This window comes from Parus major, chromosome 6 (genome assembly GCF_001522545.3).
Source record: "Parus major isolate Abel chromosome 6, Parus_major1.1, whole genome shotgun sequence".
NCBI lineage: Eukaryota > Metazoa > Chordata > Aves > Passeriformes > Paridae > Parus > Parus major.
The window spans coordinates 16,614,549-16,633,241 of NC_031775.1; the positions used below are offsets into that span (position 1 = coordinate 16,614,549).

The window sequence follows — 18,693 nt, forward strand, 5'->3', positions numbered from 1 at the left end:
TCAACACAACCTTAATTAAGGTTAATTAGGCACCATATGTGGAAACTGAAACAGATATTTTCCATATTTCTCTCCTTGTCTGATGAAGAGAGATTATCTTACAGCACTGGCTCTGTCCAGGCAGAGAAATCTTCACACACAGCTCTAGCAGTCACTGGGGTATTGACTGGGGTAGAATTTGGGAGCCAGACCAAATCCTTTTTGCTTCATTCTTTTTATTTTATTAGTCTGTGGGTACAGCAAAAGGGATAAGAAGATCAGGTAGAGTCAAACTATTTCTTGATCCTGCTGAAGATCAAGTCCTTTCCTTAAAAACCACTTGCCTGTCATCATTTAAAATTTTTCAAGTCATTATAAGAAGTTAATAAACCATGCTCTAGCAAATATTATTTGCTCTTATTTAATTTCTGTTTGGTGGAATGTAAGTGTGCTTGTAAGAGAATGTCATTCATTACAAAAGAAAACAATTTCCTGATTTGCTCTACATTTCAATATATAATTCAGTATACTTTATTCTTCTATATTAATATTTATCAGCCCTTTGGCACAGATGCTTGCACTGTGGCCCACTGCTTGAAACGTGATGTGTGTCACAGAATCCCAGATTCCAGTGTTCAAAGGGTTGCAGCAGGAGAGAGTCCTGCTTACTTTAATGTATTTCCAAAGGGATTCTGCCAGGAATCGGGAGCATTAACGCAGCAGTTAGGAATCAATTACATAGCTTTGCAGATGGGAACAAAAGGAAGAGAAATTTTCTCCAGGGACTCGTTACAAAGTTACACTGTGAAATTATTCCTCAGCCTTGATTTTTTTTTTTTTTTTTTCTTTCTAGTATGAATCTTTTTCATATATTTGTTAGTTGTGGAAGACAGTGTGCAATTATCAAACTAATGATTTTTTCAGTTCTGTAATAAGAAGGGCATTCTGTAGATCCTCCTTTCATAGGAAAATTGTGACCAAAAAAATTTTAAATTTGTGACCAATTATCTGTCAGCCTCTTTTAAGTGAAAAGATGAGTGTATGTTCAAATCCATGTGACTGTAGAACTGTGTACTAAAGGTATGGAAATCAGCACTTGTATATACCAACCTGAGGTATGTGGTTCCTGTGATTTACACCATCTGGAGGTCAAACCTTACTGTGATTCCCACTCTTACAGAATGGAGTTCACTGATCAGTGGCGAGGAAGAAAGGGAAGATGTACATTCCCCATGCCCTATGGTATTATTGCTCTACAAATTGCATGACATTTTTATGAATAGGCAAATAAAATTTTCATTGTAAAAATTTCCCTATTCATGAATGAACAAGCTTTCTAATAAAAATAGAAATGGTTTTGCAAAAAAAAAAAAAAAAAAAAAAATTATTTTTTCTCTATGAAGCATAAGTCAGATCAGCTGAACAGCAGACTCTTCCATAGGAAAATTAAGCTACTTAGTCTGTAAATCAGGGCATCAATAGTTGTTTTGACACTCTGTGTTGGGTTAGGGGGCAATTATTCCTTAACCCACAATAAAACCATTTTGAGTACAATGTGCATTGTCTCTGGACAGTGGTGTGCATATTAGGACATTGTTGAAAAGTTTTGACAACATCCTGACAGCTTTTTACCTGGGTGAAACAGAGAGAAATCTAGTAGATTCTAACTAAAGAAGATATATCTCCAAAGTCTGTTTTATTTTTAAATATCTGTGTTTTAGATCAGCAATAATCATATGTTTATAGGAAAATGCAAGAAATATGTGATTTACTTTCTCTTAATGTTTTATTATTTTGAAAGTAATTTTTAAAGTGGCTGGCAAACCACAGGATTTCTATTCTTAAAGGAGCTGTCTTTGTGGAATGAATGCCCCTTTTCCATATCAGCAAGCCAGAATAAGATTCAGGAGCTACAGAGGTTGTTGGTGGCTTTACCAACTGTGGTGCTGTTAGCTGGAGTAGAATATCTTCCCATGCAGAATGGCCCTGTGGAGAGCATCTGAAGCTGGACTCAGTTACTGGATTTTTGCTCTGGCTGCTAGAATGACAAGGTTGCAGGCAGCCAAAGGGTCACTTACTAGGTCAGATGTGACATCATAGAACACAGTCAACTTTCAGGCTGTCATGTTCTCTATTCTCTGAATGTTTTCTGATCCCTCTTGTAATCCTAATTTGACTTGTGAAAAGGCAGCATGAGAAAGAATTTAGCATTTGACATTTAGCATGAAGGGATGATTGTGTGAGCTTAAGTGTCTACACATTGTTGTGACACAGGCTAAGGAATGAGGATGTTCCAGAGGTTTGACTTTCAGCTTGCAGCTTGTCTCACTCTGTAGCCAAATTTTCTCTGTAGTTTTAAGCAGGTAATTTAGCCTTCCTTGGTCTCACTTCCCAGCAGTAAAACCTAGCTCCCATGATGGAAATGTGCAGTAATGGTAAGTAGTTAACCACTGAAGAAAAAGCTATTGCAGTTTAATGAAGAATTTTGATCATCCAGTGTTTTGTCTTTCTCTATAACTAGAAGTGAGAACAAAGGTTTAATGCAGAATTTTGATTATTCAAAATTTGCTTGGTCTCTAAGAGGGAAAGTCAAAATGTTGGCACTTTCTGCTAAAGGAATTTCTTTCTAAATCCTGGCTTTGTAAACAATCCATGGATCAGACTGTTCCAAAGCTCCAAAGCTCACACAGCTCTTGGGGCTGCAGGCTCTGAGGCATTTGCTTGGGTGGCTGCTCCAGGAGCGAATGAGCTCTGGGGACCCTGGCTCTGAAGTACCTAAAATGGTTTATTTGAACTCAGGCTCCCAGTAGCCTGTCAGGCAGGTTATTGAGAAGATGTGCAAGCTGGCAGGAGCTCAAATAGGCTTAGATTTTTTTTTAAAGTGCCTGGTGAACTAGGTTCTATTGGTTTGTGACATTTTTTCAGGGCAGTGTCATGATAATGACATCATTTTCATGGAACACCCAGGATAAATGAGTAGGAAAATTCCAACAAAGAAAAATTCATTAGTGAGTTGCTGATTAGATCTGCTCAAAAGGCAATGTGATTTATTTTTTTTGTGTGACTACACATGTGTTAGGTAGAAATACTGTTCCCTACAACTCTCTCTTGTCTGGCAATCCTGGGAAGTGACATTCTAGTGATTTTCAGCCAGCCAAATCCATATACCATCTTTCTCAGTACAGCTTGCTGTGAGGATATCCCAAACTTAATTAAAGAAGATGCTTTTGAAAGATCTACTGTTCTGTGCAAAACCCAGCCCTACCACTTATACTGTGGATGAATATAACTTTTTAAAATGCAAGATTTATCAGCCTTTTTCACTATTGTTTCCTAAATAAACTTCCTTATCTGAATTAAATAAAAATAAGCACCATTTCCAAATACTTCAGAATCCATAGGAAAATAAACATCTTTTTGTTTGTTTTTACATTTTGGTAACAATTTGGAAACTATTCCTTGGAGTTACAGTAAGGAATGAGGTTTAAAACTTCCTTACTGTATGTCACATAGTTTCAGCTGCAGTGGGGTTCTCTATTGCTCTTTCCTTTCATTCAGAGTATATTTATTTTTCTTGATGCTGTGTGCTGTTCAGCAGCTACTCAGAACCAGCTCTGCATGAAACAGGAACTAACTTCAACTGTTCCATGCTAGAAATTCTGACTGATCTATTTCCTCAAATTGCTATCTTTTGGGCATGGAAGTGAGCATGGGAGAGTTGAGCTGAGTGAGCAGTGGGATGGGATGCTGCCTCTATTCCCCTATTCTCTTCGCCTCTATTCCCCCTACCTATTCTCTCTATTCCCCTTCCATGCCAGGAGATTTCTAAGGATGGAATGTGGAACAGTTTCCTGGCTGGTTTGTGGCCATGTAGAAAGTGTCTCTCTCCTGCATTTTATACACCACTCACCAATGGAAATTCTCTCAGGTGTGAGATTGGAGGATTGAATTTCTTTTGTAAATTCTGATTTATAACTTGTATAAACCCATATATTTTCACTATATTCCAGAAAATCCCTTTCAAGTCCAATTATTACTTTATGCAATTCACAGCAGAAAAATTAAGTGATGTAAATAATTAGCATTGCTCTTTTTTTGGTGAAAGAACAGATTGAGTTCTTAAGGTATAATAGATTAATTGAATTATTAGCATATGAATGTTCTTGCACTGACATTGCAGGTTGATTTTTTCTTGTAGGAGAAGGATCATGAGCTCAGTGTTATTTTGAAGAGTCATTGAGGCAGAAAGCAATTATTAATTTTATGTCCTATGTAAATTTAAGATGGAAAATAGGACCCTTAATGTTTTCTATTAGAGAAATATTGGAAAAAATATGACACTGTACAGATGACTGATTGATGACAATTTTGCATTTAAAAAACCTTGTATGAATTTGAAGGCATGAAATGTTATTTAGTTGTTGAATAACATGAGAGGTGGTTTATATAACTGTTCTGAATTACAAATTCACAAGATGCTCTGAAAACTTCATAATGGGACCTATCTTTGCAGGCCATTAAGTGCTGTGCAGGTTACACTCAATACAGTAAGATTCTGTGATCCTAGTTTTTTTTAAGAGAAAGTTTACTTTTTCTTGGGAGACCATAATAAGCATGAAAGGGGAAATTTATCCTGGGATTTCTTTCACGCTGAGAAGCTCACATGCACTCAGTTGTCACCACCAATACTGCACAGTCGTTTACCACTTGCCTGCAGAATGAATTCCTGTCTACAAAAAGCCTGTCTGACTCTTCAGGCAGGGCTTGTCCTGCCTGCCTTAGCATGTATCTGTAAAGTGTGATTACAGCCCCAGTGTGTTTACAGCCCCAGTAAATGACTATTTTATGACAGTAATGCTCTGGTGAGCTGGCTTCAGAGCGTCTGAGTTCTGCTACTGCTCATCTTTTGCCCAAGTAGTTGCTTCACAACCTCTGTGTTTGCAGCAGGCAGCCCATCCAGCCATGCCTGGCAACATCCTTGAGCTTCTAGCCTCCCTCATAATATTCTTTTTTTTTTCTGGCTGAGTCTGCATCTGTGTTGTGACTTTTATTTTGAAACGTGGCTTACCTGACAGTGGCCAGGCTGGTGCAAAAAGTCACATTCCTGTTCTCCTGTGGTGGCTTGGCTCAGAGGACAGAAACTGCTCTGAGGAAGCCAGACTGACTGCAGGGGCCTGGGTGGTTACCTGCTCTGCCAGAACTTTCTAAATATGTCACCAAATAAAAAGCCAGCTTTGTTTTCTGAGCAGGTATTCTTACCTTTCACTGCCTAACACATTACTTCTCAAGAATCTGTATCACCAGGAAGAGCTATCTATGATTTTATAACCTCATTCATTACATAAAGTTGTGTAATATTCACAGTCTTTAATTGTGTATTCGGTAGTTACAATCTCTAAGTCAGTTTTTTGGTATCATCTGAGAAAATGTACTGCACACTACCTTTCATTGAAAAATATGCTTGCAGAAGTTTACTTGCACAGTTAAAGAGACATTTTTTATGGCTCTGTAAAAACTGGAAGTTATAATCTTATTTTGGCAGATGCTGCTCTAAAATTATAAAGTTATAATGGTGATATAATCAGCCTTGAGAACATCTTGATGAATTAAACATGCTGCAGCTGCAGAGTTTGCTTTAGACATCTGCAACAATGACTGGATTAAAGCTACAGTAAACATAAAGATCCAAAATTTATAATATCGATTTCCACTGTGCTCCATACAACTGAAAGGGAGTTGTAGCTTTGTGGGGCTTGGCCTTTTCTCCCAGGCAACAGTGACAGGACACAGTCTCAAGCTACATTAGAGGAGATTTAGATTGGACATCAGGAAGAATTTCTTCACAGAAAGGGTGATTAGGTATTGGAATGAGCTGCACAGGGATCTGATGGAGTCACCATCCCTGAAGGTGTTTAAGGAAAGACTGGATGTGGCACTCAGTGCCATGGTCTGGTTGACTTGGTGGTGTTGGGTCATAGATTGGATTTGATGATCTCAGAGGTCTTTTCCAATCTAACAGAGTCTGTGGTTCTAAGATTACTACAGTTAAACACTGAGTCATTGTAAACAGATGCACATACTTTCATTTATGTTTCAATTCTTCACACTCTCACTCAGGAAAGTGAAAATTGCATATGTGATTTGGGTGATTTTTTTTCTTTTTGCACCTTGTCTATTTTTAAAAATTAAGAATTAAAATAATCTGTTTTTCTTACCTCTTGGTAAGTTAAAAAATGATTATGCATTTTCTTACAAAGTGTGCTTTCTCCTCAATGTTCTCTTAGCATTTTAAATTTTTCTCATACAGCATATGATTGGTCATTTTTACAACGTTTGCATGTAATATATATATATATATATATATTTAGCTAAACCTAATCTCTTTGCAATAGTGAGCTGTACATCTAACACAAAGATAAAAGTACCTAATTGTCATTTCCTATGCTTGGTGTGTTTTTGGAGCAGTTCAATGAAACCTGTATTGCTAATGAAAAGACATCCCTCAAAATGCATAAGTAGGAACAGATCCTGAATATTTTGACTATACCTTTTTGCTCATTTTAATTTCTAAACCAGTACAGAACCAATAATTTTCAATTGTTTTAATTCAATTATTCAATCAGTCTCATGGGGTAAGTTATTGGATGTGGGGTAGGTTACCAAGTCTCATGTTTTCTGTCTAAAGAAGAAAGTAATTAATTTGAGAAGCTAGGTAGAGAGGAAGCTGGAAAAGGAAGCAGCTGAGGACCAGAGAGGAAAGTGGCATAGGAAGTGGGAGTCAGAAGGGGATGGTGAATGTACAGATTTGAGAAGTGCAGAGTGGCCAGAAAAAGCAATGGGGAATGGAAAGGGTAGGTTGAATTAGCAGCTCCATTGTGGAAAGGTAAATTGGTTGAAGAGACAACCAAAAAGGGGCACAAAAATAGAATGACAGGGAAGAGATATAAGTGGAAGTTTGATGAAAAATAACTTAAATTCGTCAAGGGCAATGCTCTAAGCTACAAGAGGTAGGTAAAGACTCTGTTGACCCAAATAACCGAGTAAACCATGCATATCTCAGTTCACTCTGGATATGGTGTGAGGAGCCTAGAGTTACATTAGAAACCTGAGAGCAGACATCAACAATTTAGCATAGGGGAGTAACAAAGACAGGGAGCTAGAACAGGTACAGATTATAAAAGCTCAGTTTCCTAAGACTGATTGATCCCACATTGGTCTGCAACTCAAGATTGTGTCCGTGCTGTCAGCAAATATTTGTTAGCCCTGTAGCACAGTACATTTCCTGCATAGTGAACAAAGCCTGAGAGCCTTACAGGATTTGAAGTAAGCAGCATTTCTTTGAACAAATTAAGTCTCTGTGCATAAACATAGGAAAATTGAATTAAGGTCAAAATTCAATCCACCACATTCTGGGATTTCTTAAATTGCAGGTATTTGATTTTGCAATCCCAATAAAGTTCTTCTGAAGTGGTTTGTTTATAGTAATCCCATATGAATTACTCACAACTGAGTTTCATAAAATCCAGGATTCTGCATTTTTCTCATTTCATTCACTTACAAAGCTTTACAAGCTAAAATACAAAATAACCAACAGCATTTGACAAAGCTGCTGTAAATAACACAGGCTTAAAGTGAAATGTAAGCATAGCTAAAGTGAAAAAGGAAATAATCCCTGAGAATATTTTCAGGACTTTGTGGTTGTAGAGAGATTGTCAGAGAACTGCAGGGCCAGTAAATTTGGTATATTTTTGTTTACAACACTGTGCTACTTAACATGTTAAAACTTTTGCCTGTGTTGTCAGATAGGAAGTTCCAAGTTTTCTTTGACTTTGTGTGCCCCAAACTGAAAACATTTTAGTCTGGATGGCAATGTGTTGTGGAATGTATTTAATTTTTAAAATTGTAATGAGAGATTGGATGCATAACAATGTAGTGTTTTGCAACAAAATAACCACAGATCTGTCATTTTTAACAGACAATAGTTCCATTTTATGTACAACATGGTCTTGTTTACAAACTAAATTTTAGCAAGTTCTGTTAAGTCAACAGATAATGTTTTTAATATTTTATTTTTCAAACTGTCAGTATTTCAGCACTGGTCTTTTTCTTTCTCTTTCATCAAAACTACTTGGAGTAAGTAGATTGCATGTAGAAAACATGAAGGTATTTTGTTACACTATGTTATGATATAGTTGGGTAAGTCCCTAGAATATTCTAATATTAGCCTGATTATTCTATTTTACTTGATTAATTTACTTGTTACTGTTCAGAATTTAATATCAATAACCCTGTAATGAGAGCGAGAGATGAGTTTAAGAGAATCATTCCAGTCTGGTGTTTCTGATTAAAAGCACAGGACATGTCCAGTGGTAAAATGAAATGAGAATTTATGATTATGGCTTCTATTACATTCAAAAATTATTCATGCCCAGAATTATTAGAATAAATTCCACTGCATTATTTTGCATCATTACACATGATTTTGCCTGAGGGTATCAAGTCAATGGGTAATGCTTGCAATACTGCTTTTTCAATCATGGTTTGTTGTACTGTCATTTCAAAAAGTAATTCTTTTCTCTCTGATTTATTTATCATCTTATTTGTAGCTGGCTTAGGACAGATTAGATTTTATTTTAAGTCTGGCATGCTGATGTGAATATTACTGCAGAAAATATCAGTAAAACATTAAAATTACATACAGAGATAATATATTGTATGAGGAAGTTCAGGGTATTCCTACTGAAAACTGTTATGATACTGTCAAATGAAAAATGCACAGTGTCTGCCAACGTTGTGGGATATTATTATTGAATTTGTTGACATACTTCACATTTCTAGCACAATTAGTACTTCAGCATTTATGTTCTATAATTATAAATTTGTTTGTGCTGTTGATAGTCTCATTCATAAACATAGCTTAAATATTTAGTAAAATGTTGAATTACAAGCAAAGCAAAAATCACCAATAGCCAGTTTTAAAAACAAACCTCTTAAAAAACAACCAAATTAAAAAGATTGGGAAAAGCACAGAAGGAAAACCACCTGAAAGTTGCTAGTCATGTTTATGAAAGAAGTAGAAAGATTGTCAGATGTTATGATTATCCACAAAGTATAAACAATGTGTGTTGACCATAATGAAGCTAAATTCTGATGGGTAATTACTACACAGTTCCTTGGGGCTTGATTCTGTAATGTTTTTTTCATCAAGCAATGTTTCATGTTGAGAATGTTGTCTGACAGAGTGCTGGTGGAATGAGCTGCTGTCCCTCTCAGGCTGGATAGCAATCTGAATATCAGGACCGTGAGAAGTTTCACTTTTCCACAGTACTTTCTGGCAGTGTTCATACTATGCAAGAGTACAAATTATTGAGTACAATTTTTTGAAAGCACTTACATAATGGCAGGATTGTATGCATTTTTATATGGAAATTGCTTTACTTAGCCTTACTTTCTTCCTCTGATTCCTCCCCACCCTCTCCATAACATCATTTTGCTTGCTGTGAAGGTTACTGAACACAGTGACTCTTGTTAGCATTTTGTCTACCTGATGATCAGCTGGAGATTTCAGAGAAGTAGCCACTATTTTACAGATCAGTGTTATGCTGCATTCCCACACTTTCATTGTTGATTGAAGGCACTCAACCTCCTATCAGTCAGTGCACTGCAGGAATTTATGGATCTTCCATAAAGCTTTCTCTACAGTTGCTTTACAAAATTCTGGGTCTGTAAGTGGTATAAAATTGCAAAGCTATTTGTTTGCTGAAGCTCAGAGCAGATTTATGTTTTCCACCAAAGATGTGCAACATTCATTCTCGTAAAGTTAATGGTAACATAGAGAAGGGAGAGAAAATTGCTGGCTTCTTGCTCAGTGCTTGTTTCCTGCTTTTACCTTGGTCATGGCAGGTCAGTAGAGAGGGAATGGAGATGGCTGTGATGCTGAAGGCAAGGCTGCCTGGCACAACATGACAGACCTGAATGACAGATGGAAATCCTGGTGCAAGAGATGCACCTGGTCATGGAGACATCAAGCAGATTCACATTCATCTGTTAAAAAAAATGGAATCATAGTCTCTGTGGCTTAACCTTGATATCACTAAATTCTGATCCTGATGTCAATAATTTTTAGGTGTTGATGGTGGCTCTGGGCTCCTTTTAGTAATTTTAGTAAAAATCTTTCTCTGTTACTGTATGTTTTCCTTTTTGACATATAGCATGTGAAATACAGCCCACTCTCCTACTTAAGGTGATGCTCAGTGACTCAAGTTCCACATGGTAAGGGTAGAAAATAGCATGGAGGTAGGTATTTAGGGAAGATTTTAAAGAAATATACTTGGGAGAGGCTAGCTTTCACTAACATTATTTGTATTTTTATAAGTCATATAATAATCAATTAAATCAATATAAACCAAGTAATGATGCTTGTCATTAGATTAGCAAACTCAAATATAGAAAAAACCACATGATAATTATGTCAGCAAAATGCTTATTTTCCTTTAAATCAGTTCCTAGCTATTGTTATGAAGAGTAATGATGCTTTTTCTGATAGGTTTCCTCAGGCCTTGTGGCTTACAACTTTTAGAACTCTTATCTGGACCAGCTAATCAACAAAGTAGTCTGTGAAAGATCGCTCCAGAAAGTGATTGCTTTTTGATTATGAGGAAGGTGGGAACATCTTTTTGCAAATAAACAACTTTTGAACAGGGAAAAATTGAAACACTTGAAGTTTGCAACATCCTTTTTCTCTCTTGCAACTGCTCCTTTTGCTGAGTCACTTTTCCACTCACTGCCTGCACCTTCCTCTCAGAAACCCACTAACCCACTTATCCATTCAGATGAGACAAAAGCAGGTTAAGCTTTTTACTCAACCTGCTGCAAGTCTTAACTAAGACCCTATTAAGTTTATCTAGACTACTGCTCTATTCTAGGGTCTCTTGTTTTCTTTTTCGCTGGCTGGTGGTTGGAGTAAATTTTTGTGGTTCTGTAAATTTTGACTTGAGTAAAATGTTCTGAGTCATTATATTAGATATTTTAGTCTGAGTTTGCATCTACCTGAAAGAAAAATCAATTCAGAAATGTCTGATCTCTAGTTCCACTGAAATTTTCACTACTTTATTCAGTTTTACTTTCCTGTCTTGTTATGAGTATTGGGCTCACTCTCAATATGGAAGTGCTGAACTTCAGAAGCTCATCAGCACGTTCAGTCTGGTAAGAGCTGTTAGCATAGGAGGCCCATGAGGGGGTCATGTCAAGTCAATCATTCAATAATAGCTCAACCTGTTATATTAAAGGTTTGGCTTTAGCCTTTTTCTACCCTGTCACTGACATCCTCCCTTCTGTCCTTCTGTCCTACGGATTTTTTTAACTTATTTTTAGAAAATGTTAGTAGCATCTACATATTTATGATTCCAGGATAAATCTAATTGCATTTGATGGGGATCAAGGATATATACAACTCAAAGTGTTTATTCTGGGGCTCGCAATAACTTAATTGTCAATAAATAGGATGTCCTATTAGTTGTGCCGTGGAGTGAATTTGTATAATTTTTCATCAATCAGTCTGTATAATCTGATTACTTTTCTTCTGATTGACCTTTCTTAGAGAAGATGTAAGTGTGAGGCTGAAACAAACATATGCTCTGCCTGTCTCATCTTCTCTTGGGCTTTCATGACTCAGTTGCTTTGACAGTGGTCCTTGTCACAGCCAAGGATTCTTAGACATCTGCATTCAAAACATTCAATGGTTGGCTTTGGAACTCAAGTTTTTGTTTGAAAATTATGTTTCCCTTGCTAGGGGATGACTTTTTTATGACCTCTGTGTTTTCAAGTTTATTTTTCATTGTAAGCTAATTGAGGTATTCAAGCTCTTGAGGCAGCTCAGGCTTCCCAGTGGAAAACAGCATTGAACTTGTATGATTTCATAAGGCTTGTTTGCTAAGGTTCACCAAAAATCCATGCAGCTCACTGTACTCAAATGAAAAACCCTTTGGGATGTCTTTAATTTTGCACTGAGACCTTCCTTCTCACTGGATTTGTGTACTGTCAGTCACAGGCACTTTTAACTCTCAAAAATAGCAAGCAAATACAATTATGTAGGTATAAAGCACTAGGTGGGTGCCTAGACATTTTTAGCTTTGCAAAATTTGAACAGTTGATGGAACAACATATTTTTTGCTTTCCGTTCTCTTTGTTCTTTCCTTCCTTTTTTACCTTTCAGGCAGGCCTAATTTCTATTTTTAAAGAACAATGTAGAGCAAGCCCCAAAACTTTCTTGCAATTCTGATCATACAGTAAATAAAAATGTGACTACTTCAAGCTTCCAAATGTCTTTTTATTTCTTTTCTCCTCAGTATTTTGTGGATTAGAAGAAGTTTCTTGGGGCTGTGGTCACATATTACATTTAATATTCATGTATCAAGTAAAAATTGAATGTACTACATCTACTTGCTTAAAAATGTTTTAACAATAGTTGCTATAGTAGTCTCAGAAATTCTCCCATAAAAGTGTTGATTGTTTGCCCCTATTCTAACCTGTTGGTTTTATTTCAGTGTTTGATTATTTCAGCATTTTCACAGATGAAAATTAACTTTATGCTCTACCCATTTATTGTCAGAACCTTGCACTGAACTCTATAAAATGGGACCACTGAGTACAGAAGATAGCTGCAGTCAATCTAAGAATTGCAGGAAATGTTGAAATAAAAATACTTCACGCATTGTTTTGTGGATATGTGATTGTACACACTTCCTTGATGCAGCACTCAGACTGTCTCACAAGCTGAATATTTTCAGCTTGGTATGCAGGAGTTTAGGTCAAAATAATTCAAAAGTCACAAAGTAATGAAATATATACCCACACCGCCAGGTACACATTATAAAAGGCTGATTTAGTAAACACAGCTTCTTCCTAAAGTTTCTGCAGTGCTGGTGTGACCCATGTGCCCTGGTGGTGCATCAACACCTGAACTGGAGAGCTGGCCCAGGGGCAGAGAACAGGGGGGTAACTCTCAGGTCAGGTAAACACACAGAGTATTCTCACTGGCAATCGTGTGCAAGATATGATGCATTGCTTCTGCTTCTGCCTTCACAATTCTTTCTGTAAGCCCCTTTTGTTAATTATTTTTTCAAGGATACAAATACTGTTTGAGTAAATGGGATCAGAGAAAAAGGGAATGAGACCAATTTAACAGCTTTGTACTTTTAGTCTGATAAGCCATTGAGGTATAGTCTATCAATTGTGGGTCTGACATTTTGGTGCACTGCTTCACTGAGGGCCATGGCCTTTCATATCTAAAGAAACTGTTGCAAGGAATGCAAGCAGCATCCTCTTATCATTTGTCCCATTTATCTTTAATTAAAACTCTTCAATTGACTTAAGTGATGACTTGTGAAGATGTCACTAAAGTGACAAATACATGTGTAAGAAGTTTAAGGTGCATTGTGGTATCTTTGACCATGGCTGATTAAGCAAGTCCTGTTGCTATCATCATTCATCTACAACTGACTTTACCCATAAATCTTATTTTTAGAATGGACTCTGTCCAAACACAATGAACAATTAAGTTCCAAGTTTGCAAATGACAGTCTGTCCTCTTCTTTTCTGTCGTTCATTTATCATTGTCTTGCTTATGGCCACTGTGATAATTTGAGACATAAAGTGATGGGGGTTTAGACTGCTTGGTATTTATCATTCAGTGTACCAGTAGGACTACAAAGTTAGGTATGATCATATTGTCATTGTATCTCCACTTTAATAATTGCAAAAAGAAAAGAAAATATTAAGGTAATTAGACTGATTTGAATATGTGCCACACGTTAAACAATAGGAAAATCAATGATAGAAGACAAAAATTAAAATTCCTAAACATCTTATGAAGATTTTGCCATTTTAAAGCATGCAGCATAATTCTGGACACAAAGAAAAGGTTAGAATAAATGTGTATGTTAATGACATTCCAGGTGCTTGTCCAGAAGCAAAGTTATATCAAAGAGTATTTTGTAAACTGCTAACAAGATACTGTTGGCAATAATCTCTCTGCCCTTCCTCCCGTCCCCGATTTATTTCATGTAACAGTATGTCAGAAGGACTCCAGACAGACCTTAGTGTTTATGGTCCTTCAGGGTCTTTTGCAAAAGGAAGGGATGTGCCTCGTACACAATGTTGTAATTTTCCAAAGGATAATGAAATCTGCTAGAGTGACTGCATTCTTTCTGACTCACGGCTGTAAAGCATATAAAAGTCAGAGCTCTGAAAAGAGTAGGAAAAATGGGATATGGAAGGAAATTACTTGGTCTTTTAGGCCACTGTTTGGCTGTGACTTATTCAAGAACAATTGTTCAAATAGTTTATAAAGCAGAGTTTTGCCAGTAATCAATTAGGAAACTTCATACTTAATTCTTGTTCTTCAGCTAATACCAAGGATTATAAGGATTTGAAGAAAGAAATTAATCAAATTTCCAGCACGTGTCTCATTTTCAGAACAGTGGATTTCACATAGAAACCTGGAGTACTTCACTCTGCAGCAGATTCTGCTGGTTCAGAACCATCAAATCCCATTTCATCAATGATAATATGTGGTACTGACTTCTATTTTTGGGTACTTCAAAGTAATTTTCTAAGTTCATCTTGAGATGGGTTAAATAGTAATGAAATGCTATAGTGACAGGCTAAGATGTTCCTAGTATTACTCAAGCATAATATACTATTTATTTTGGTATTGGGCAATGCACTGTTATTGCCAAATAATTTGGTAATAAACACCAGGACATCAGTCTGCTTCGAATAAAATTAAATGTGTGCCTGTCAAGAAGGCTGGGCTGTTGGCTACTGCTGATGTGGATAACTAAAACCAGATTTCTGCTTTATTAAGTAATGGGTTGTTTTTTTTGCTGGATTCATCATACTAAAATGTGATATGAAACCAAGTACAGGAGAAATACAACATACATGAGCATTGGTCATGATAGGATATCATAAAGCTGTGCTAGCTCTGTGCCTTCAATCTCTGCTTCTCTTTCATCAAAAGTGTTATTGATCATTAATACCAAAAAGAAAAATAGAAAGTAGCAATTCATATAAGAAAACATTTGGATGGCAATTGTTCTACATTAGGTGTAGTTAATGGTCATGTTTACAACCACAAATGTAATATTTACATCCATTGAAATAACAGTATTGATTAAATGGGATAAGGGATAAGGAGTGTACCAGAAGCTCCAGAGCATTTTTTTTGTACATTTGATTGATGTTGAATGGGGCATGTTTTGGATCTGCAGAATATTAGTAAGAAGATGAAATAAAATCACAACTAAGCAAGCAGTTCATTACTTCTCTTGGGCAAAAAGAAAAAAAACAAGAAAGAATGGTAGTGAATGCAATAATCAAATTTGCACCACTGTATAAGCTCTGCATAGATTGACATAGAAGGAAAATCATAGGTTATGATTAACATTAATAACACTTACATTGCTAACACAGTTGGCAGATATCAGCCAGAGATTCATTTAGAAACATTGCTTGTAGCTACTGAGAATGGTATTCAGCATCAAATACTTTGTATTAGAAATTTTCCCTGTCAAGCAAATGAAATGAGTTTAGCTTGCAGGAAAACATAAAGTGACAGAACAAAAGAAATGGAATGCCATTTGGGGTCCCAGAGATATGAGGAGCTTCTATTAAAGAGTGTCTGTAACATCTGTCTACAAGTGTAAGATTTTTTTTTCTTGTTTTACTTTTATTCTTTTTTTTTGCAGTAATGTAGGTGTAGGATTGCCCTTTTTCTTAGTAATACTAAAAGGAAAAAAGGAAATAACAAAAACATCCCTAAAATCCTGTCATCCCAGGAGACACCCGAGGAACAAAATATCCCCAGTATTGTTATTCAGTGGGCAGTTGTTGATATCTTCTTTCCTGTTCTTTCATTCCGTTCAATTTATATTTTCTACCGTTGTTTTCTTCTCTTGTCTTTGTGAGAAAGTTCAGTATTTCTGCTGTTCAGTGTTATTTGTAGGTTCCTGTTATTCCAGAATTTTAAATTTGAACTTCCTAGGTAAAAAAAGGGATGTTGCTTTTCTATGCTTTATAAGCAAACTTACAAAGTCTGCTATTGCAGAGACAACTTCAATCACTCAGTTCTCAGCTGTGAATCTCTGTGTTCCACCATACCATGGGTCTACTCTGATTTAATTATGGGCTCCTCTTCCTGACCCATTCCCATGGGTGTGCTGGATAGCACAGCCCTCCTGGAGGTCTTGCTGACAGAGCAGAGGTGCTGGCATGTTCCTAAACATTGTGGCAGTCAGAGAGTCTCCTTACTTGAAGGAATCTGTCAGAGGGTTCTCCAGACAGCATCTCCTCTTTCACAATAGGGAGTAAATGTAGAAACTCAACCCTGAAGTTTTCACAACACTAGAGCTTGATTTTTCAGAGTTGAACATTGATTTAGACTTGAAATGATTCAGGAATTGCTGAAATATTAACTATTCTTTCTTGCTTCCAGTCTCTAAATTGTGAGGTTTTCACTGTTTTAATATTTTACCTACCTTAGCAGTTTTTAAAATTATTATTGTATTTTAGTGATGAAAGGAATGCATAAGGCAATGTACTTTATTTTATCAGCCATGATATGGGAGGTAGGCTTGTGAGTGTCCCTGTGTAAAAATTATCTCCTGTATTATCAGAAGTGCAGGTAGGAAAAAACTAAACTGCATTTTGCTGTGAAACATTCAGAAGGAGTGTGTGTAAAGGAAAAAAAAAGCTCGGGTTTCAATTTATGCTTTTAATGCTTGGCCATGCACAATTAGTGTCACCACCAAATCAGTTTGAATGCACTTATAGAGAACATTACTATATTAATTTTAAAACATTTATGATTTTTTGAAGGAAGTCAGCTATTGACCTTCATGGAAGGGAAATTTAAGTTGTATTTGAGGGTCTTAAAAAAGTGAATCAAAACAAAGTTGTAAGCTAGTCATTAAAAGTGAAAACATCAAGCAGCATTAAAATTCTTTTTAAACTTGCTTTTGCATTTCAAGGTAGGCACACTGATGAAGACAGTGTATTCTATAGAGGATACAATGGGTAGAGCTGCCAAAAATTAACTCCTTTTCAACAGCAAAAAACATCAATTGAAATTTCTTTGTAACACCCTTATTGACTTTCTTTTTAATTTTTTTTCACAGAGGGTCTTTCTCAAAGCTGGAAGTGAGGAAGAAATCTTTGCACATCTTGGCTTGGATTATGTCGAACCATGGGAAAGGAATGCTTAAAATTATTTGCCAGTGTACATTCATCAGTTGACTGCAATGGTCTTTCTGCCCACCTTGCAGTCTGATTTAGTTATATATACATATATAATGTGTTTCTATGACAACAAAAAAAATTAAATAAGTATTAGAAGCCATTTGCACATGCTTATGTTCCTAGAAGATAAGAGTTCAAGTTTTTCAAAATCTTTTCCAGTTTTTGCTTGTTTTGAAGTTTCTACATGGCAGTGGTAAGACAGATCTTGTTTTGGGGTAACACTTAGAACTGGTGAGATTTTTGCTTATGGTAGGAATTTAACATTAGTATGAACAATACTTGTTTTTTAAAATAGTCAGCTACAACAATACGTAAATAATTCAAAACATTTGAGCTGAGTCAAAACATTACTGAAATGTATGCTGGTCTTTAACTGAATTTCTTACATATTTTGCTGAATCCATGTATAAAATTGCTCTGTATATAAGGCTTAATGACCCAGGCAGTAACTACTTTGCAATCTCAGCAACTGGAGGCTTCAGTTGTAATATTTTCCCAGGTAGTGCACCATTCTACAAAAACTATAAGCAAGCTGAGAATTCAGTGAGAGTTAAAAAACATTTCACAGGAAGGGATTTTGAAAGAAAAAGTGGAATAACTCAGTAGCAATCTCCAACTGTGTAGAAAAATATTATAAATTTAGAATATTGATTTGGACTAAAGAGGATTCTGGTTATGTGGAGTAATGGTTCTCAGTCAGGAATTTGAATCATAACCTGCATAAAAACAATAGTTTTAACTGTCAGGTTGGTGACTGCTCCAAGACAAAAGATTTTAATTATCTGTGCTCAATTTAGCTAGATGGAAATTTTTCAGTAAGTGTGAATGCTTTGGAATTGGATTTTACTTGAGCTGTTGGGCTATTGGCTGCTCTAGAGAGGTATTCCCTCTCTTTAGTCAGAAATTCATCTGGGATGTGAGAGGCTCTCTAATAAAGGCCCTGTGAGATATTTTGGTTTCAGAAAATGTCCAGGTTGCTCTTGTGACCATAATGACAATGAAGGATTTGTTATATGTTTATCCTTTAATAAACAGGGGCATTTGGTGCTTTAGGAAATGAAGCTATTTACTGATCATCATTTCAGAATAAAGGTGATTAACAACTCCAGGATTGGTCACATAATTTTCTTCCTTAAAAATCTGGATTTTTTTCCTCTGTTGAGGTTAAGTACACCTCTTGACATGGTGAGGAAAGAATGGCAATGACAGGGCTGTGCACAACAGTTATTACTGACAGTAAAGGCTTCCCACATTCAGACTGTATTTATTCCTAAAGAAAAGTATGCTTAATTTGTTACTCATTACTTTCAGCTGGGGAATAGACCTTTAGAGGACTGTGTTGCAAACTATTCCAAAACCTCAGTCAGGGTTGCAGAAAAATGTGTTAATGGCAGGAATTTGCTTCTTGTCTGTGTC

The 18,693-nt window shown here is 36.2% G+C and overlaps 1 protein-coding gene across 3 annotated transcripts in view; it reads left to right on the forward strand.

Moving 5' to 3' along the window:
- DNTT (DNA nucleotidylexotransferase) overlaps nucleotides 1-18,383 on the forward strand; it is a 104,005-nt gene extending 85,622 nt beyond the window's left edge. For all 3 annotated transcript variants that reach the window (XM_033515796.1, XM_015633032.2, XM_033515797.1), the window contains one exon: nucleotides 17,157-18,383. In XM_033515796.1, coding sequence (XP_033371687.1) covers nucleotides 17,157-17,243 — 87 coding nt within the window. In that variant the 3' untranslated portion in view covers nucleotides 17,244-18,383. The remainder of the gene's footprint in view (nucleotides 1-17,156) is intronic.
- Nucleotides 18,384-18,693: the final 310 nt, after the last annotated feature.